Source organism: Schistocerca nitens, chromosome 8, assembly GCF_023898315.1.
Source record: "Schistocerca nitens isolate TAMUIC-IGC-003100 chromosome 8, iqSchNite1.1, whole genome shotgun sequence".
NCBI classification, from domain to species: Eukaryota; Metazoa; Arthropoda; class Insecta; order Orthoptera; family Acrididae; genus Schistocerca; species Schistocerca nitens.
The window spans coordinates 417,217,902-417,238,689 of record NC_064621.1 but is presented as its reverse complement, the minus strand read 5'-3'; the positions used below and the strand labels follow the sequence as shown (position 1 = coordinate 417,238,689).

Genomic DNA, 20,788 nt, shown 5'->3' with positions numbered 1-20,788 from the left:
ATAAATTTTTAATAAAACAATTGTCAGATAAGAAATTTCTTAATATACAGTGCTCTGCAAAACTTAAGGGGAGTTAGAATGGAAAAAAAAGTTTTTTCTCACATTTTCAGATTTTTATCTCATTATAAAATTTGCAATTTTCTGAATATAACTTATAAACTCACATGGGAAGCATTTTATTTTATTTTTTTAAATATAATCTACACCAGTTGAAAATTTTTACGTGTATTACTTCAAGATCTAATAAAATCGGTAATTTTTTATATAAAAGGATGTGGATTGTTGTGTTATAAAGTCATGTCCAGAAGAGGATGGGCACCAGGTTGAGGAAGTTGAAATAAAGTTTGAGAGACAAGAAACTTTCTTATGGTAAAACCATAAGAGACCAGCTGACAGACAAAATAATTAATGAACTACAGCAGTATTATGGGATGGCCATTAGAAATAATACTGAGGATTGGTTGAAAATGAAGCAGGCAGTATGGGCTACCTTCTTCCACAGACTGTCAACTGATGAAAAACCAGTACACCACTTTGCCCTCCTGGACTTGATTCATGGTGCAATACACAATGCCCAGTACTCAAACAGTTCATACAGCCATAAACAATCCATCCCAACAGCAGCCATGGATATCATAAAATCTATTTACAGAGACCTGACAAATCCTGAATTACTGAAGAAGTGTCAGACTCAAAATCCCAATGAGTCATTCAGTAATCTTATATGGACTCGCTTACCACAAAATGTTTTTGCTGGAGATGCTGTTATTGCTTTTAATGATTGCAACATTGGTAGGGTAAAAGTGCCACAGCATATGGGAATTAGTCCTGGAGCAAACTGCATCAGAGAACTTGAATGGATGGATATGGTTCGCATTGATAAAGCAGAGTATACAGCACAGTTGGTCACTAAGGAGGAGAAAAGAAGAAAAAACTTGGAAAACGATCAAGACGATGATATACAGTATAGTGCAGGGTGCTTCTGAGTGACTAAAAATAAAAAATTAAGTATATCTTAAGTGAGTTAGTCTTTTGTAACCTTAGAAGCTGTTCCTGAAAATTTACATTTTGTGTTGCATTTTTCCCTAAATCTCATAAACCACTTCAAGTAGAGTATTCAAATTTTCAGGGAGTAATAACATACATATCCTGAGTCTACTGAACTAAAAGAGGAACATAGTGATATGTTAAAATTATTTAGGATAACGTACAGAAAAGTACAAAAAATTTTAACTGTGTAATTAAAAAATTGTATTTCTGAAAGCAGTGCTGAAATGTAATTATTGTAGTTAAGTAGACTCAGAACATAAAGTTTAATGTCCTGTAAAAGTTTCATGTCAATGGCTACAGTGCTTCCTGAAATACAGGGAAGCCAAGTCACTAAATTTAACATTGTCGGGATAGGGTGATCCGACTCCCCTTAAGGTCAAGGTAGATAAAGTACTATAAAATATTAACAACTCAGTGAAAATGAATGAAAGTGCAGCAGCATGTTACCACAGGTTTAATGTCATGCACAGGTAGCTGGTGTGAGGTCAGTGTGATTGTAGTGCCAACTGAGGCTGACCCCGCAACTTGTGGCAGTTGAACGAATGGGCGAAGACACTGTGTGTCAGTCACTGAACAGTTATGGTGTACTTTGGTAGTGTTCCTCATTACAATGTGGCCCAGACACAACTACTGATTGACTTCATGTGGGGAAGAATCATCAGGAAACTAGAATAAGGGCCAAGTGTGATGAGAACAGCCCACGTAATTGGTGTTGCTCACAGCATTGTCTCGCATGCATGGGGAGTATTCCGACCAACAGATACTGATGCCTGAAGGAGAGGAGGTGGCTGACCAAGATCAACTATAGCAGCATATGAGTGCTGCACTGCAAAACAGGCAAGAAGAGATCCATGTCAACAGATGGTGCAATTGCAACCACATTTAACACAACTGTAAGGCATGCAATCTCTTGCTCCAGTCAAAGAATGAGTACATGGGGGTGGTCTCTGCCAGATGATCACTATATTCATTGTGTTCTGTTAAATCACACATCAGCAACACCATTTTCAATGGGGCCAAGAGCATAAGAACTGGACCAACAAGGAGTGGGGTCACGTGCTCTTCTCATATGTGAACAGATTGAGTTTGAGTAGTGATTCTGGATGTACCATGAAACTCTGAGAGTTTGGAACACATAATGCACTCAGGAACATTGTTGGATATGATCTTTTTGGTGGTTCAGGTATATGTTGTGGGTATTATGTTGCATGGTTGCATGGTCGTACTGACCTCCAAATCTTTAAACATTGTACTCATTGGTCAATACTATTGTGACATTCTACTGCTTCTCCATGAGCCTTTTTAGGGTGCATTCATCCCTGACTTCACTTTTACGTTTGACAATGCATGACTGAATCAAATGGTGGAGGAGCACCACATAGCTGTCCCTATTTTTCACTGCAAAGTTTTTTTATTTTATTTTTATGCAGTGTCTTACTTAAATGCAAATATTGTCATGACTATGACCATTGTTGGGCACATCATCTTGAAGCTGACACATAAAGTTATAAGTAATGCAAAAATGAATTTTTTTTGTCAAGTAGTTTCTGTGAAATTGTTTGAGAAGGACTGCAGGGTGCACACTTTGATTCTGTCGTCGCAGCGTGTCATCAACTGGCCAAAAGTGGGCAAACAATGAGATGAATAGAAATGACACTTCATTCAAAGACAATAATTACACTCCACCATTTGACTCAGTCATGCATTGTCAAACGTAAAAGTGAAGTCAGGGATGAATGCACCCTAAAAAGGCTCACGGAGAAGCAGTAGAATGTCACAATAGCATTGACCAATGAGTACAATGTTTAAAGATTTGGAGGTCTGTACGGCCATGCAACATAATACCCACAACATATACCTGAACCACCAACAAGATCATATCCAACAATGTTCCTGAGTGCATTATGTGTGGAATGAGAAGATACTTGGCAAATTGACTGGCCTGCTCATCCCCCTGTCTTAAATCTCTTGCTCATTTCCCCCAACTTAAATCTCACTGAGTTCATTTGGGATGTGTTGGGGAGATGTACTGCAGCACATTTTGATGTACCAGCAGTTGCACCAATAGTTGTCGACCAAGTTGTTGTTGGGGGAATGGAGTGCCCTACCACTGGAACTCTATACCAACCTTTTGGCCTGCATGGGAGCAAACTGCAGATCATTCATTGCTATCTGTGGTGATAACACACACTATTAAGAGCAATGTCCTGTCTCTTGTAATGTACAGCAGACCACCATAAATTACGGGACATCAGTGTAATTATTGTCTTTGAATGAAGTGTCATTTCTATTCATCTCATTGTTTGCCCACTTTTGGCCAGTTGGCGACATGCTGTGATGACAGAATCAACGTGTGCACCCTGCAGTCTTTCTCAAACAATTTCACAGAAACTACTTGACAAAAAAATTCATTTTTGTGTTTCTTATAACTATATGTGTCAGCTTCAAGATGATGTGCCCATCCATGATCATAGTCATGGTGATATTTGCATTTGAATAAGACACTGCATAAAAATCAAAAAACTTTGCAATGACAAACAGGTACAGCTATGATTTTTCACTTGGTTCATATTACATGAGTTGCTGCATATGAAATTTAGCTAACGCATTGAATTTTTCTGTAGACCTGGGTGGAGATCTCCGTCTGTCACCAGTATAAAGAAAATTGATCTGATGTAGCACACTCATTTGCAATTGCACACCATCGATAAAGTGAGAATGAAATACCCACATATTCATCATATTTCATAAACAGTTTGAGATACTGAAATGAGATTTTGGCAAATTACAGTACCCAAGGGGGAAAGTACGAGGGTTGGCTCAAAAGTAATGCCTCCACCTTCGTAGCTCTTCAACAATTGGCAGCATTGGTATGTGGCAGGTACTGGCTTGTTCCGTAGCCTCTTCTCTACAGCTCCAGTTGGTGGGAAGCCTTAGCATTGAGCAGTTGTGTTGTTACAGTGTAAAGTATGGAACCCTGCACAGACAGTTGGTCAATGCGATTTAAGCAGTGTGCAGTCATTGAATTCTTGACAGCAGAAGGTTTCACCCAAAAGGAGATTCATCAGAGAATGAAAACAATTTATGCTGATTGTGTTGATGTGAGTATTGTACACTGTTGGGTGAGTAAGTTTAAAGATGCTGAGGTGGGAATATCTGACCTGCGTGACAAACAAAGAGTTGGACATCTTGTGACAGCAACCACTGAGTTTCACAAGCAAAATGTTGACAGATTGATTCAGGATGATTGTCATATCACTCAGAGAGAAATTTAAAGCACAATCGGCATTTCACAAGACTGGGTGGGTCACATTATTGCTTTCCTTGGCTATTGGAAGATCTGTGCACGATGGGTATCCTGGATGCTGACTCCTGAAATAAACATGCACAGACTTGAAATTTGCCAGGAACTCCCCTCGTGTTATGAGAATGAAGGTGACGCCTTTCTCCATTCAGTTGTGACAGGAGACAATATGTGGGTACACCATTATGGCCCAGAGATGAAACATCAGTCTACGGAATATCGACACAAAGACTCGCACCAGAAGAAGAAATTCAAGACACAGCCCTCAGATGGAAAAATCATGGCCACAGTGTTCTGGGACACAGATGGTGTTATCCATGTTGACTTCCTTGATCATGGAACAACAATAAATTCAGAGCATTACACCACAATGCTGCGAACTCTGAAACAATGGCTAACAAGGATCTGAAAGGAAAAGGGAAATATTTTCCTGCAGCATAACAATGCCAAACCACACACTTCACGTGCCACCACAGCAGAACTTCAGGGACTGAATCTCCCCACAGTACAGCATCCTCCATACAGTCCAGATTTAGCACCATCTGACTTCCATCTGTTCCCAATGATGAAAGACGATCTAAGGGACATCAATATGCTTCTGATGAAGATGTTGAGAGAACTGTGAGATTGTGGTTGCAGAAACAGAGTCATCTTCTTCTGTGATGGCTTCAGAAAACTTGTTCATCATTAGCAGAAATGTATCCAATTGGTTGGTGGTTATGTGGGGAAGTGAATAATTGTAATTAAAGATCACATTCTAAGGATTATTTCTGCATTTGATTTATCAAAATATTCTCATAAAAACTCAGTTAACGAAGGTGCAGGGATTACTTTTCATTCAACCCTCATATTTTTCCATGTGGATATAATGCAAAACTTCATTATCTACAGTGTTATTCTTCTAACAACAGACTTCACTCATGAAAGAATGTAATTTTTAAGTGCCATGAATAGAAAGCAAAACAAGAAATGCTGTAGGTTTTGGAACAGCATAAGTCAACACATTTATTTCTGTACTGAGGATGTGCTTCTTCATAAGCTATTCACCTTACTTTTCCTCAGTTCCTCTTTTAACAAACCATGATTACAGAAATCTCCAGCAATTGCATCTGCACAATGTGTTAGGAAGTGATATTGTATAAATTCTTCTATGTTTTGGCAAAAGAAGCAAATTTTAACATGGCAAGAAGAGACATGTAGGTTTTACTCAAAATTTGCCACTCATAATGCTTCTCTAAAAAGTCACAGATGGTTAACAAGCCAGGCAAAAAGAAACAGCTGTTTCTGCTGCTTTTCAATGCGATTCTTTCTAGATACTAGCCAAAGCAGAAATGACAGTAGATCTTTTTGAATGGTCACCATGCAAGTGTGGGCATGAAAGGACTCCACTTAATATTTACAAAAAATGTGAGCACAGGCTTCAGCTTAGAATGGCACTTCCTCTGCAGCACTCAGCATTTCTCCTAGAGTACCTGCCCACAATCACCACCACCACCACTATCACTATTCCCACATGTCTGATGACCATAGCTGGTAAGTCCCATAGTTCTCAGAGCCATTTGAAACCACGTGTGCCCTGGCAACTGTCCATCTATGGCCACACTATTCTGCATGTTCTAAAGTGCATGTGAGGATTGCCCACTGTCTGCATGCGGGGAATCAGGTTACACAGTTTATTTAAGACAACATGAGAAATGTTCTTGAACTATGGTAAATGGGGCTAATCTAACACAGTGACCAAATAAGTGAACTTGGAGATACCATAAGTGTATCTAATCTAACTCAGTGATCAAAGAAAAACACAATTACAAACAAATGAATTTGAGGTACAATGGGTGAAGTTAATCTAACAAAGTGATCAAAGCAAAAACACAATAAACAAGAAAACGAATTTGTGGTATCATAAGTGAAGCTAATCTAACTCAGTGACTAAAACAAATACAAAACACAAATCAACAAACTTGAAGTACTGTAGGTGAACCTAGCCCATCAAAGTTATGGATTTCAGTCTTTAATAACTGCACACATGATGCAGTAGTAGTCTGCATATAGCTTGCAAAATGACGTCAGATCTTGCCACACTCACTATAATTTAATAGGCTCTGTGAAGTGGATACTACTGTTGTGACTTGCCGATCTTTCAAAGTGCCACCGCGCAGTTACGCGCGTCCTCTACATGCGGCGCTGTCTGCCAGCCATGCAGCAGCAGTGCCACCTAAGTGGCCAGCCAGCCAGCGGCCACTAGACTCGGACTCAGTTATGATTTGACTGTTAAAATGTACACACGTCTTACTCTGTTTACTTGATCTGTGACTTTCATGTATTGCGTCTTCCTTGAAATATATTTGTTCAACTTGAAGTTATAACAACTACATGCTCAAGACATGTGACCATGAGGCAGGTGCTGGATAATGCTCTCCTGAAGTGTGGTATCAATCTCACCTACGGTACTAGTTCTCCTTATCTGTTGTGGTAACCTGCAATGCTGTTCACTTCATACACATACGAAACTGACTCACCATTAACATCTTCATAGGTCATGCCCCTATCCACTACCACTATGCCAAACCATTAAATTCTGATAACAAAATAACCTGAACATAAACGTAACACCAAAGGAACAATAAATTGCTGCACTTGTTGTGTGGAGAGGTTGGTGTTAGTGCAGAAAGTGCTTGGGAGCAGGAGGTGTTTCCTGTAGCATGGCTGAGGGAAAACCTCAGGCACTGCAGCAAAGAGATGTACTGTTGTCCTCAGATGGATAAAGTTCATTATATGTTGTTTGGCTGGTTGACACACTGTCTGATACAGCACAAGATCATCTGCTAGAGCAGATGGGTACCAGGCACAAGTGCATAATTGTGCATTGCGACCTGTAACTGTTCTTGTTCTTCACAAATAAGGTCCAGGTTTCATCAAGCTACATTACTTGTCAGTGACAAATCATGTGAAAGTTACTTTTGCCCTTAAGTTATGCACACCAGTGAACAGCAATGGCTTTCCAGACAGTATAATATAAGGGGAAAAAGTTCTTTTTACTGATGGTAGCAATACAGTAGTCGCTGATAAAATAGGGCAGGCAAATGAAGCCCTCATGGATGTATACAAGTGTGCAGATATAATAATTTAACATTGCAAATAAAGGAAACAAACAACATGCATTTCTTCATAAAGAGGAAAAACAAGTCTGTCAGACTGACCACAGAAATAAAGCAACTGATTGTGCAACAAACACACAGTTTTTAGGGTTGAAAATTTATTGTCAGTTAACATGGAATTAACACACAAAGATACTGGCAAAAAGAATATCGTCCGCATGTTATGCTATTATGGTGCTAGCAGCAGTTTGTAACAGCTCATATCTTTTAGTGATGTACACTTCCCACATAATCTCAGTTCTTAGCTATGAAATTCTTTTCTGGGAATCAATGGTGCAAAACATGGACACTGTTTTCAAACTACAGAAAAATGCAATAAGAATAATACAAAAAAGTAATAATCTGACTCATTGCAAAGAGCTATTTACAAATATGGTTTGCTTAGTGCCCCAAGTGAGTACATCCATCAGTCTGTTGTGCATATCAGGGAAAACATTAGTAAGTATTTCACTAATAGTTCTATATAAAACCACAGAACAATAGCTAGTATGGACTTGTGTTTACAAAGGAATAACAAACATAAAACACAAAACTGTTGTCTTCCAGAGAATAAAATTGTATAATAAATTTTCCCATGTGGTAAAAAATATTTCTAAAATATAACTATTTAAAAGGCAACTACAGTATACTTCATAAGTAATGCATACTATACAATTACAGATTACTTATAGGACTGAGATGGTTAATAACAAAAGGGCAGCTACAACACTCTGTCACATAGCAATACGGCATCACAATGTAATACTTTTACAACCAAATGTAACAAGATCTATAACATGTTATTCTCCTGAGCTCAACATTTTACTCTTCATGAAGGATACTGATTCAGTTTTCATGACACACTGAAGATGCACTTTCGACAGCACTTTCATTTCACATGAATGTTAGCAAGGTATTTGCAGTGACATCTCATGGCAATGATTAGAGCTGCCACCTGCAGCGGCAGTGGCAGCTAACAGGTGGCTCTTATAGCCGGTGTACATACAGGTCACAAAGTGGCCACACCAATGAGTGCGTGGCCACAGTGCCAGCTGCTTTTGATGCCTGGCTTGCATTGTTAGGCAGGTTGTTGTAACTTACATGAAAGTGATGATATACAGTTATCTTACATTCTTCTCTCAATTTTAATCATAGCTCTACCAACTGGCCCATAAACAAAATTATATCAATGCCAGACAAGTCACCTGCCTGTAGGTACTTAGTGCTACCAAAGCAAAGCTGGGACAGGTTCCTAGTTTATTATAAGATAGTGGGTGCAAATTGTGTATAATCAAGAGAACATTGTATGTTAGTGATCGACCAAATGAGGCAGTGCAGTTGTCTAAGACTCTTAAATTCATATTTGGGATGAGGTACTTTACTCTGTCCGGTCATAGAGATTTAGGTTTTCTTAAATCATTTCTGGCAAATGCCAGGATGCTTCCTGTAGCAAGACCATGGCTGAGTGCCTGTATCATTCTCATAAACATACTTATATATTCTATGTGCATGTGTAATGGAGTTATTTATTTTCATTGTATTATGATGACATATCCTATATCATTGTGAGATGATCCCTGAGTGAATTAGTAAATAAAACAAAATTAATAAATAAAAATATAGCTCATTACCCAGAGCCTTCTTTCTAATGTTAAAGACACCAACTACTTCCTCCATCAACATTCCCTAATTTCTATTTCATTTCTGAAATTGCTGATTCCACAAATCTATATACTAAATTTACCATGTGCATGGTCTTTCTTCCATCAAACTACCTCTCTCATTGACTTACTGCCTCCTCCTTTTTATGACTGATCAACTGTATACTTGGATGTCCTGTTCCTCACACTTTTATCAAATGGCTTATCCCCCCACACACCTAAACCTTCACTCACTACTAACAAATCATTAAGGAATCCCATTCTTTTCCCTCATTACAAAGTACTACCCATGGCCGGAAAACATAATTGATTGTTATTTTATCTATGTCACATATGTGAACTCCATGGCTGTTGATGACAGTTGATGAATAATGCAACCAGTGACAAATACTTTTTAAATATTTTATTTTAGTGCCATAACCGGTTTCAGGCTAATATTTTTAGTTACATGCATCTTTTGACCAAAAGCATGTCATCTGTTCCCACACTACACTAAATACTCAAATATTATTGTGGAGTGTAGGAGCAGATGACATGCTGTTGATCAAAACATCCATGTAGCTAAAAATATTAGCCATCAGAAGTTGGACGTGGTAGCCTGAAACTGGTTATAATACTAAAATTAAACATTTAAAAAGTATTGTGGTTGATTGCATCATTCACCAACAAACAAACTTGAATCATATTCTTGATCTGAGCTCATCATATTTCTAAATATGGAATTCTTCCTAACCTCACCTACCCTGCAAAACAAATCTGTCTACCCTCACATTACTCCTGCTCTCAGCCAGGTGTAAGACCTGCATAATGTATCCCTCTCACACACCTGTTCTAATTCTTCCACAAGTATGTACCATCCTAGTTAAAGAGCCACTTATGAATACAGTCATGTTACATACAAATTTTCCTGTAACTGCTGTACTTCATTCTATGACATCATGAGCATCATCCAAGTACCTAAATAAATAGGTATTGTTAAATTGTGCATAGCAGCAAGTTTGACTACTCTTTTGCAGAACATACCGCTTAGCAAAATTGATTCAATTTCAGTAGCCACTCTGAAAACCATTCCACCTGCGCTCTCTTTCTGAACAGCTCAATTTGATAATTCCCCCCTCCCCTTCCTCCGAGGTCCCCCTACCTTTCTCTGCCCTGCCACTACTGTGGTGAGAGCACTTTTGTGCTCCCCCTTCACTTTAATAATAACTGTACTTCTTAATTTACATGGTAGCTCAATGGTTAAGGGTCAGACTCTGAATTCAAAAAGTCTAGGGTTTGACCCAGTCAGTGTCAAAAATTTCTGCTGTCATTTACTTTGTCTTTCACCTCTGGTAGTTGTTTGCTTATGTAAAAAACTGATGAGTGGCATTGTGTCTTGGAGTCCTTGTCAAATGGTCTGAGTATGTCAGTTCCAAGGGTTGCAGAAAGTCCAGGGCATGCCACTTGCAATATGATCATTCCTGGGTAAATTCTTTTATTTTCAAACCAAACTTTGGGTCATGGACAACTTCACTTTTTAATGTAGATGTAGCACTGTTGTGTTTGAATTCCTTCGTATAATTTTTCCTCCACAAAGTTTATGTTGTGGTCCCTTTTTTATTACTTCCATTTATCCCTCTCCATCTCCTTCACACATATTAATTTCTTTGTACACTTAACCTTATCTGCCCTCCACCTTCTGCTTCATTTATTGAGAGAGATGTTACAGTGGTTAAGAAACGCAGTCATATTTTGAAGGATTTTCATTCAAGTCCCTGTCAGTCCACCCAGTTTAGGTTTTTCTTAGAAAGATTAAAGCAATTTCTGGGATAGTTTGTTTGAAAAGGTCGGGGCAGAATTCCTATTTGAGCTTGTGCTCCATCTCTAGTGATGTCATTGGTCATGGGACTTAAAGCCCTAATACCTTTCTGTTCCTCTTCCACTTACAACCACTGACCAGAGAGTTAAGATGGCCACGATTATAGATGTGGTAGTAAATCGCTCTGTAAATTGCAAGTATTTAGTGTCTATAAGGTGCATATTATGTGACAAAATTGTGTCAAGTGGTATTAGTACATGCTCAATGATGCATACATGGTATCACTCACATTGCTTCATGAAAATAAATCAAGAAAACCTTTCATGTGCTTGTGGAACAAAGTCTAAAGGACGTTTGGCCACAACTGAAATGTATTGTGCAACTCGTGAACTTATAGTATTAGAAACACTGCAGAATGAACTGAAAGCAACAAGAGAGTTCAGTTGTTGGAAAATATGGTTAAAAGCCTATCTGATCAACCACTTAAAGAACTCAGATAATTTCAGGAACACAATGAACCAAAGAAGTGTGCAAAACCTAAATCTGCTACAAACAATTTTAAAGTTCTGTTAAGAAACAGATTTCAGTGTCTCACTACAGATTGTGAAGTTAATAATGATGAGTCCTGCAGCTTGCACCAAAATTATTTATCTGAATTGGTGGAAAAACGTAACTGCCGTGACAATGCAAATAAAATGATGAAAATAAACTTTAGTAGGCCTACAGTTTTGCTTGCTGACAGCCACAGGAAAGGAGTTGCGGGTATTCTTCGCCTCCAGCAAGATCTCTCTGTTACAAGTGTTGTGAAACCTGGAGCAAGTCTGACAGAAGTTTTAAAAGACTGTAAAAACTATAACTGCATGTCACAAAGTGAATTTATAGTAATAATGGGCGGTGCAAATGATGTGTATAAGAATGAACTAATAGTGGCAAACAGTGCATTAAGAAATGTGCTATGTACATTAGTGAATCAAAACGTGATTTTGGTAGGCATACCACACAGGTATGATCTTAATGAATCTTCTTGTGTGAACAGAGGGATCCAAAAAGCAAACAGAATGTACAAAAAGATCTGCAAGGTCACTTCAAATGCGTTTTTCCTTAATATTGATGACCTGGAGAGAAAGCACTTCACTACACATGGAACACATTTAAATACATGAGGCAAATCATTACTCAGCCAGAACATCGAGGCACTAGTGGAAAGTGTTTCTCCTAGAAGTAAGAAATGTATTCCAATCCCATTGCCAATGGTGAAGGAGAGCTGCAATGTAGCTTGCCTACCAACTACTCCAGCTGCTGCAGTAACACAACTTGCAGTAACATTGATTACAGAAGAACATGTTGGGAAAGAAGCAGGCATATTAACAGCTACAACAGATAGAACAACACAGCAACTAACAGAGAAAACAGAAACAGCAAGGGTGGCAGCATACTCAGCTACAAAAACTATTGCTCCATCAGGTGGTACAGGTATCCACTCTGTAGCAACATCTAAACTACCCACAAGGGCGACCCATTCATCGAGATCAAGACATGAACATGAAGATGGGAAGAGAATTCAATTAGCAGTAGAAGTGTCAAGTGTTGTGGGTAAGCAAAAAACAGTTCATCCTCTCCTTCTAAACAATTTTTTACTGGAAGGCAGCAAGGAGAAGAAGCCCATAAGGTAAATAGTCCAGGAGATTTAATAGCCCCTCACCATAATGGTACATCTGTGAGGAAAGACAGGTTTGATCTTAAAATCTGCTATCTTAACATTCAAGGAGTGAGGGATAAGGAATTTATTATCAATAGTCATGGAATAGAAAATGTGTTTGATATTTTGTGTTTGAACACTGGGCTACTGAGAGTGACCTAACATTTGTTAAATTTGATAATTATAAAGTAGACTGCAAGAGGAGCAGTATGGTTTCAGACCGGGAAGATCAACAACGGACCTCATATTTGCGGTAAGGCAACTGCAGGAAAGGCACTATGAGTACAGGAAGGACTTAATCATGGCCTTTTTAGATATTGAGAAGGCGTATGACAGTATCTGTAGGGACAAGCTCTGGGATGTGCTGAACGCAAAAGGGATAGATGAAGAGATAATACGAAAAGTCAGAAAAATGTATGAGGGAAGTGAGAGTTGTGTGAAAGTGGGGAGGGAACGTACTGCATGGTTCAAGCTGGAAAATGGGCTGCGACAGGGAAGTGCACTTTCGCCTTTATTGTTTATTATTGTTATGGATGAAATCCTACAGCAAGTATCAGATGCAATTGGAGATCATAAAATGAAAGCAGTGCTTTTTGCCGATGACCTGATGCTATGGGGAAATTGCGAGAAGGAGGTGCAAGAGCAGTTAGATGCATGGGAGGCAACGGCAGCACAATACGGAATGCATTTCTCTGCAAAGAAAAGTGAAATAATTGTCACAGCAAGGAAGAAGAATAGGCCAAATGTGGATATAACTTGTGGAGGGGAAAAACTACAAGTGGTAGAGAACTTCAAGTACCTGGGAAGCATGATTGAAAGTAAGGGGGGAAACGCAATGGAAATAAATGAAAGGTGCAGAAAAGCAGGGCAGTTCTACAAATGCATTAGGGGGCTTATTTGGAGCAAGGAGGTGCCACAGAAATCCAAGGGAATTATATACCGAACCTACTTTGTCCCCATATTGACATACGGAAGTGAGACATGGGTAATGCACAAAAGCGACAAAAGTAGAATACAGGCTAGTGAAATGAAGTTCCAGAGGAGCAGGTTGAGTGTAACAAGACGAGACAGATTGTGAAATGTGTATGTGAGGGAAAGACTAAAGGAGGAACCAGTACAGGACAGGATAGAAAAATCAAGACTGCAGTGGTATGGACACATGAAGAGAATGGATGAGGGAAGAATTCCAAAGAGGATGTTTGATCTGCAACTGGAGGGGAAGAGGCCCAGAGGAAGACCAAGAGATAGATGGGTGAAGGGAGTGAAGGAATGTGTGACGAGAAAAGGAGAGAACTGGACGAAGGTGGAAGAGGGGGAATGGTGGAAAGACAGAACACGATGGAGAGGCTTGTGTTCCCGACAGACCCAGCCAGTGGCTGGAAACTGTCCAAGATGATGATGATGAAGATGATAATTATAATATAGCCAATAGCTACTGCACAAAATTGAATTTAAGAGGTGTTGTAGCAACCTATGTTAAAAAGTCACTTAGATGTTCAATCAATAGATAGGTTCTAGATTTTTTTGTGTGATGAACTGAACTTTGAAGCTGCTGGTATAGTTTTAAACAGTTTTAAGTTATTGGTAATATCCCTGTACAGATCACCTAAGGCCATCGTCAGTGTATTTCTAGAGAAACTGGACCAGCTGTTACATGTACTTGGCGAAACTAGATGGATGAATTATGATATTGCAATATGTGGTGATCTGAATTCGGATTTTGATGTAACAACCCACAAACGTAGTGTCACTGACCTTCAAAACCTACTAAGACAATCTAACTTACACTGTGTCAATAATAGGCCCACAAGAGAACAAGCATGTCTTGACAATATTTTTGTGAATTTTAAAACAACAGACAAATCATGTAATGTGCCAGAGTTTGCATTTTCTGAACATAGTTCTGTAACCTTAAATTATACAAGTAGGTTCCCTCCTGATAAGACTAGTATAACTAAGCCTGTCCCAAAAATTGTGATCACCAGACCTGTCTCAGATGAAAAAGTTATAGATTTTGTAATTCCCTTGTTGACAGAGGCTGGTTTGGCCAGTGTTATGGAGCCACACCCTATACTTTAAGTAATGATTTGACAGAAAATAAACTATTTGAAAGGTTTTTTGAAGTATTTTTGGCACACTTTAATGACTGCATTCCAACAAAGAAATTCAATGTAGTCCTAACTGATCGCGTCCTGAAAACTAAAGTTCCAAAAAGACAAAATACATGGTATACAGAACTGCTGACCACTCTGAAAAACCAAGTTATGTTGTTGCACATTATTTATTATAGACTGAAGACTAATCAAGCTAAACTAGCCTAGGTTACATGTAGGAATGAATATAAAAAAGCAATCATAGAAGCCAAAAAAGCACACAATCTCAGAAGTATTGAGAAATCCACCAACAAGTGCAAAGCTGCTCGGAAGCTGATAAATAGTGTCGCTAAAGATGAAAGAAATGTTACAATTAATATCTCTCCCCAAAAATTCAATGATTATTTTGTTAAATCAGTTGAAGAAGTAGGAAGTAGTATTGATAAACCCAAAATCAGCTCATCACAGTTACAGTCAAAAAATAGTTGTAGATCATCAACAAATACAAGTACCTCCAGTTTCTCTGAGGTCTCATCTGTATTAAGAATAGTGAAACAGTTAAAATCATCAGACAGTGTAGACATATATGACTTATCCTGTAACATACTGAAGAAAGTCACAGGCAGTATAGTGTACCCCTTAACACATTGTATAAGCAAATGTCTAGCTGAAGGATATTTTCATGATGAGCTTAAACTGTCTAAGGTAGTTCCAGTTTATAAAAAAAAGGGGATAAAGACTCTGCCTCAAGTTACCAGCCGATTTCCTTAGTCCCATATTTCTCTAAAGTTCTGGAATGCACAATTTACAAACAATTATCTGATTACTTTGATAATATAGGAATTAGTAGTGAATGTCAATATGGTTTTAGGAAAAATACATCAACAACTGATGCGATAGATGCTGTTGTAAAATACATCCATCAAGTATTTGAGGATAAAGACTTTGCTTAAGTTACATTTTGTGGCCCAAGCAAAGCCCTTGACTGTGTAGGACATACACTACTACTTGAAAAATTGGAATTCTTTGGTGTTAGAAGTAATAGCCTTAAACTATTAAAATCATTTTTACAGAACTGTAAGCAAGCTCTCTGTGTTGGCAAAGAATTGTCCAGTGTAGAACTAGTTAAGGTAGGTGTCCCACAGGGATCTGTTCTGGACCCTTTCCTGTTCCTAATGATGATTAATGACCTGTCATCATGTATTAAATCAAAAACTGTACTATATGCAGATGATACAACTTTTATGAACAGCAGTAATGACCTCAATAGCCTTAAAAATTGTGTTACAGAGACAATTGCTCAAGCATCATACTGGTTTAAAGCAAATGGATTTTTGCTTAGTGAAAATAAAACTCAGCAGATAGTATTTAGTCTAAAAGACAAGCTACCATCTGATGATCCTAGTTATGTTAAGTTTTTAGGGGTATATTTGGATGACTAATTATCTTGGGGTCAACATGTCAAGTATCTTAGTGGTAAGTTATCTAGGGTAATCTATCTGTTAAGGCGACTAATGGATTTTGTACTTAAAAATTATATTAGAATATCCTATCTCTCATTCTTCCAAAGCATAATAACCTATGCTATCATTTTATGGGGAAACTCCAGTTGTGTGTGTGACATCCTTCTACTGCAGAAGAAAGCTATTAGGGTAATTACAGGCTCATCATATAAGGCACACTGTAAACCTTTGTTTTCTGAGCAAAAAATTTTGACAGTAGTAAACCTATATATATACTAGAAGCTAACCGAAGCTAAATGCAGAGAAAATATACAATGCTACAACACTAGGATGAATAGATGTATTTATACTCCATTCTACAGACTCTCAAAATTACCGAACAGTTATGAACTAATGGGGCACAAATTATTTAACAAACTTCCACTAGCTATGCAAGATTTACCAGAGCAACCACTCAAACAAGCACTGTATGACTGGTTAGTTGCCCATCCATTCTACGACATAAAGGATTTCATCAATTGTAATATTATACTGTCATAACAAACCGATTACTCTTTTGCTACAGGAATTATACAGTAATATAAGCATGACTTTGTAGGATTTCAACATGAATTATATTGTATTATATTTATGACCTTGTCAATTGTAATATTATACTGTAATAACAAATCTATTGCTCTTTTGCAACAGGAATTATATTGTGTTATAAGTATGATTTTGTAGGATTTCATCAATTATAATATTACACTGTAATTACAAACCTATTGTTCTACTGCAACATGAATTATATTGTATTATATGTATGACTTTGTCTATTGCCTTAATGGCCTAATGAGAATAAAATTATTATATTCTATTCAAAACAATAATAGCATTCACTGGCAACACTATAGCAGAGATTATGGTGGCTGCTTTACCATATCAATGATACAAGAATTCCTTTCATCAGCCACATTATAGAACTTTACACATGGTATGTGTTCTATACCATAATTTTATTTGTTAATAGTGTGCTTTTGAACATTCTGCTAAACTGTTGTTTGCATTTTATGTGCAATGTTTCGGTGACCAACGCAGCTGTCTTCTTCAGGAGCTGTGAGTTTTTCTGCTATGTGTACTTGCGTCTGGACTCCAATCAGACTGTCAGACTGTTTGGAGTCCAGGCAGCAAGTTCGCATAACAGCTAAACTCACAGCACCTGAAGAAGACAGCTTTGTTGGTCACTGAAATCTTGTGCATAAAATGTGACAACTCAGCAGAACAGTCAAAAGCAAACCATTAACCAATTGCATCAAGAAAACCCAAGATATCACATAATTTCATTTGACTCTATCCCATATTTTTTCTGTTTGTTTATCCTTTTACTCATACTTGCCTTCACATTATAAAAATTTCTTCTTTAACTTATCATTTTCTAGATCTTAGTTTCAGTCTTTTCTTGCAAATTATATGCCTTTTTCCCTTTTACATTTAGGTCTTCCTCCCATTACTTTTTCTATTCAGCATTTCTCCCCAGATGTCCATTACTGTGATTTTCTTTCAATTTCTTGTTTCATAATTTGAACTGAATAAAGGTTCTCTCTTCCAGTTCTAATTTCTCAGTTTTTCAGTCTGATTTACTGCATAATTTCCATCTAATCCTGTGTTGTCTTACTCAGGTTGAGGAGTGTAGTCAAGTCCCCATTTCATCCTAATTCTCATTTCTCTGTTTGGACTCTGTCTTTTTCCAATAACAGAAACTTATTGCTCCAAAATTTAATGATAAGTTCCATTTTTAGTGTGAAAATAGGCCTTAAAACTTGCAATCATATGTTTTCCTACACCTACTCTGTTGAAAACTGCAACTGCATTGTTCTTTTCTATATATTAAATTATAAGTGTATTACCTCATCATCAGGCAGCTTCTTTTTTTCATCATTCGTCTTTTTACTGTGACCAGTGTTCTCTAGTATATAGTCAAGTTCTTTCTGTGAGATTCTTGGATGACTCTCAGGTTCACTGTACACAAAGTAGAGCCAAGGAATAGTCAGGGAAATTGTAATGCCACCAAAAATGTAGAATACTGAAGGCCATCCCAAAGACTTCACCATTGTTCCAGACAAGGCCATTGAAAGAACAGTACCCAAATAGTTTGCTGCAACAGGAAGAAAACATTATTCAGTTTTTCATCTGTAAGCTGACCTTTATATTTCATAACAAATAAACATTAAAAAATCTGTTATGGTGCAACCTGCAGATTTCCAGATAGCTGTCATAATTAACAGCTCAGACTAAAGAAGAATGAGTTTAAAATGTAATAACCTTGAGCCATCAGCCTGCTCTTAACACTTTTTATGCAAAACAGAATAATGAATATGTATATGAAAACAGTAACTGTTCTCGAAAGAACAGAATACTGTTGATGACCGTGCAGCTTTTCCCTGGAATAAATGATGACTAACTGAAACCCTCAGCTGCCGACAGGTGTTGTTGATATACCTCGATGTGGACAGCTGAGAACGTGTGCCCCGACCAGGACTCGAACCCGGGATCTCCTGCTTACATGGCAGATGTTCTATCCATCTGCGCCACCGAGGACACAGATGAATAGCGCGACTGCAGGGACTTATCCCTTGCACGCTTCCCGTGAGACTCAAATTCCCAACTGTCCACAATTATACATATGTAATGTACCTTATAGACATTTTCCCATTCACTCATTACTCGTGCACACTTTGTCGATTCCCGTAAGAGTTTGGGCAACCTGTGCGCATTCGCAAAGACGAAGGTCAATGACTGGGTAGCCTTTAACTATGTATATGAAGACAGTAACTGTTCTCAAAAGAACAGAATACTGTTGATGACCGTGCAGCTTTTCCCTGGAATAAATGATGACTAACTGAAACCCTCAGCTGCCGACAGGTGTTGTTGATATACCTCGATGTGGACAGCTGAGAATGTGTGCCTCGACCGGGTCTCGAACCCGGGATCTCCTGCTTACATGGCAGACACTCTATCCATCTGAGCCACCGAGGACACAGATGAATAGCGCGACTGCAGGGACTTATCCCTTGCATGCTTCCCATGAGACTCACATTCCAATGAATTACAGAAGTTGAGGAACTTCTTAAATTTTCATACAGAAACTCGTTTAAGCTTTTTCACTAATATTACAGAATATAATATACATAATATATAATATTACAGAATATTGAGAACTAAAATCACATCCCCAATATAGTTTTCAACGTTATAGCTTTATACCATATTTAATATTTTAAAATTAATTATGTTAATAATAACCTATGATGTCTGATCTAAAAACTCCAGCACTTTGATCACATAATTTTTCTGTGCTAACCTTTTACTTATTGTGCATGGTCACCTTTGAAATATTCTCCTCCACAACTGATGCACTGTCCCTAATGCCATTTCTACTTCTGAAAGCAGTCCTGGCATGCCTCTTGCTGGATTGTGCAAAGTGCTGTCTGTGAATTTCCTTTTATCTTGTCTATCTTTGCAAATTTTTGTCCTTTCAATAGGGTTTTCAACTTTGAAAATAAAAAAAAGTTCACAGGGACCAGGTCTGGAGAGTACAGAGGATGATGCAGCACAATGATTTCATTTTTTATGCAATAGTCACACACCAACAGGGATGAATGTGAGGGTGTGTTATCGTGATGCAAGAGCCATGAATTGTCTTGTCACATTTCAGGATGTTTCTTTCTCACATTTTCTCGCAGGCATCACAACACATACCAATAGTACCATCAATTAACAGATTGTCCTTGTATCATGAACTCCTGATGAACAAATCCTTCAAAGTCAAAGAAATCTATCAGCATAGCTTTGACATCTGACATGACCTGATGAGTTTTTTTTTGTCTTGGAGAACATTTCCCAACCAATTGTGTAGGTTGAACCTTGGTCTCAACATAATGACCACAGACCCATGTTTCATCACGAGTTATGATTCTCTTAAGTATCAACTCATCCACATTTGCCAAGTCCAAGAGCTCTTCACAGACTGCAAGGAAAAGGTTTTTCTGGTCTTGGGTCATGAGGCGTGGGATGAACTTAGAGGGAACATGATGCATTCTGAGACATTGTGCAGGATTTCATGACATAATCCAACTGAAATTTTACATTCTTCTGCAACCGCTCGGACAGACAGTCTTCGATTGGTAGGCACAGTTTTGTTGACATTGCTGACATGAGCGGTTTTGATAGACATCGAAGGGCATCCTGAACAGGGGTCATTTTTAACTTCTGTCTGGCCTTTTTCATTGTGTGAACCATTCATAACACCAAGTACAGCTTAAGCATTCACCATCATAGGCTACCTGCATCATTTTGTGTGTCTCTGTAAAGGTTTTCTTGAGTTTCATGCAAAATTTAATGCAGATGCATTGCTCCTCTATCTCTGCCATCTCAGAATTAGTAAACTGCATGACACAACATTCTACTCAATACATTACTGGTCAATAACTAACAGACATACAACGGTGAAACCTCCAGCAGTTACACATTAAACACAGGTGTGTACAGGGATGCCAACCACATTTTGCTCCAACACACCATTGATGCATAATTACAAATGTTCT

General features: G+C 38.1%; 1 protein-coding gene across 2 annotated transcripts in view; it reads right to left on the bottom strand.

Moving 5' to 3' along the window:
- LOC126198576 (putative inorganic phosphate cotransporter) overlaps positions 1–20,788 on the bottom strand; it is a 92,748-nt gene that overhangs the window by 26,406 nt on the left and 45,554 nt on the right. For both annotated transcript variants that reach the window (XM_049935012.1, XM_049935013.1), the window contains exon 5: positions 18,092–18,339. In XM_049935012.1, the coding sequence (XP_049790969.1) occupies positions 18,092–18,339 (248 nt within the window). The remainder of the gene's footprint in view (positions 1–18,091; positions 18,340–20,788) is intronic.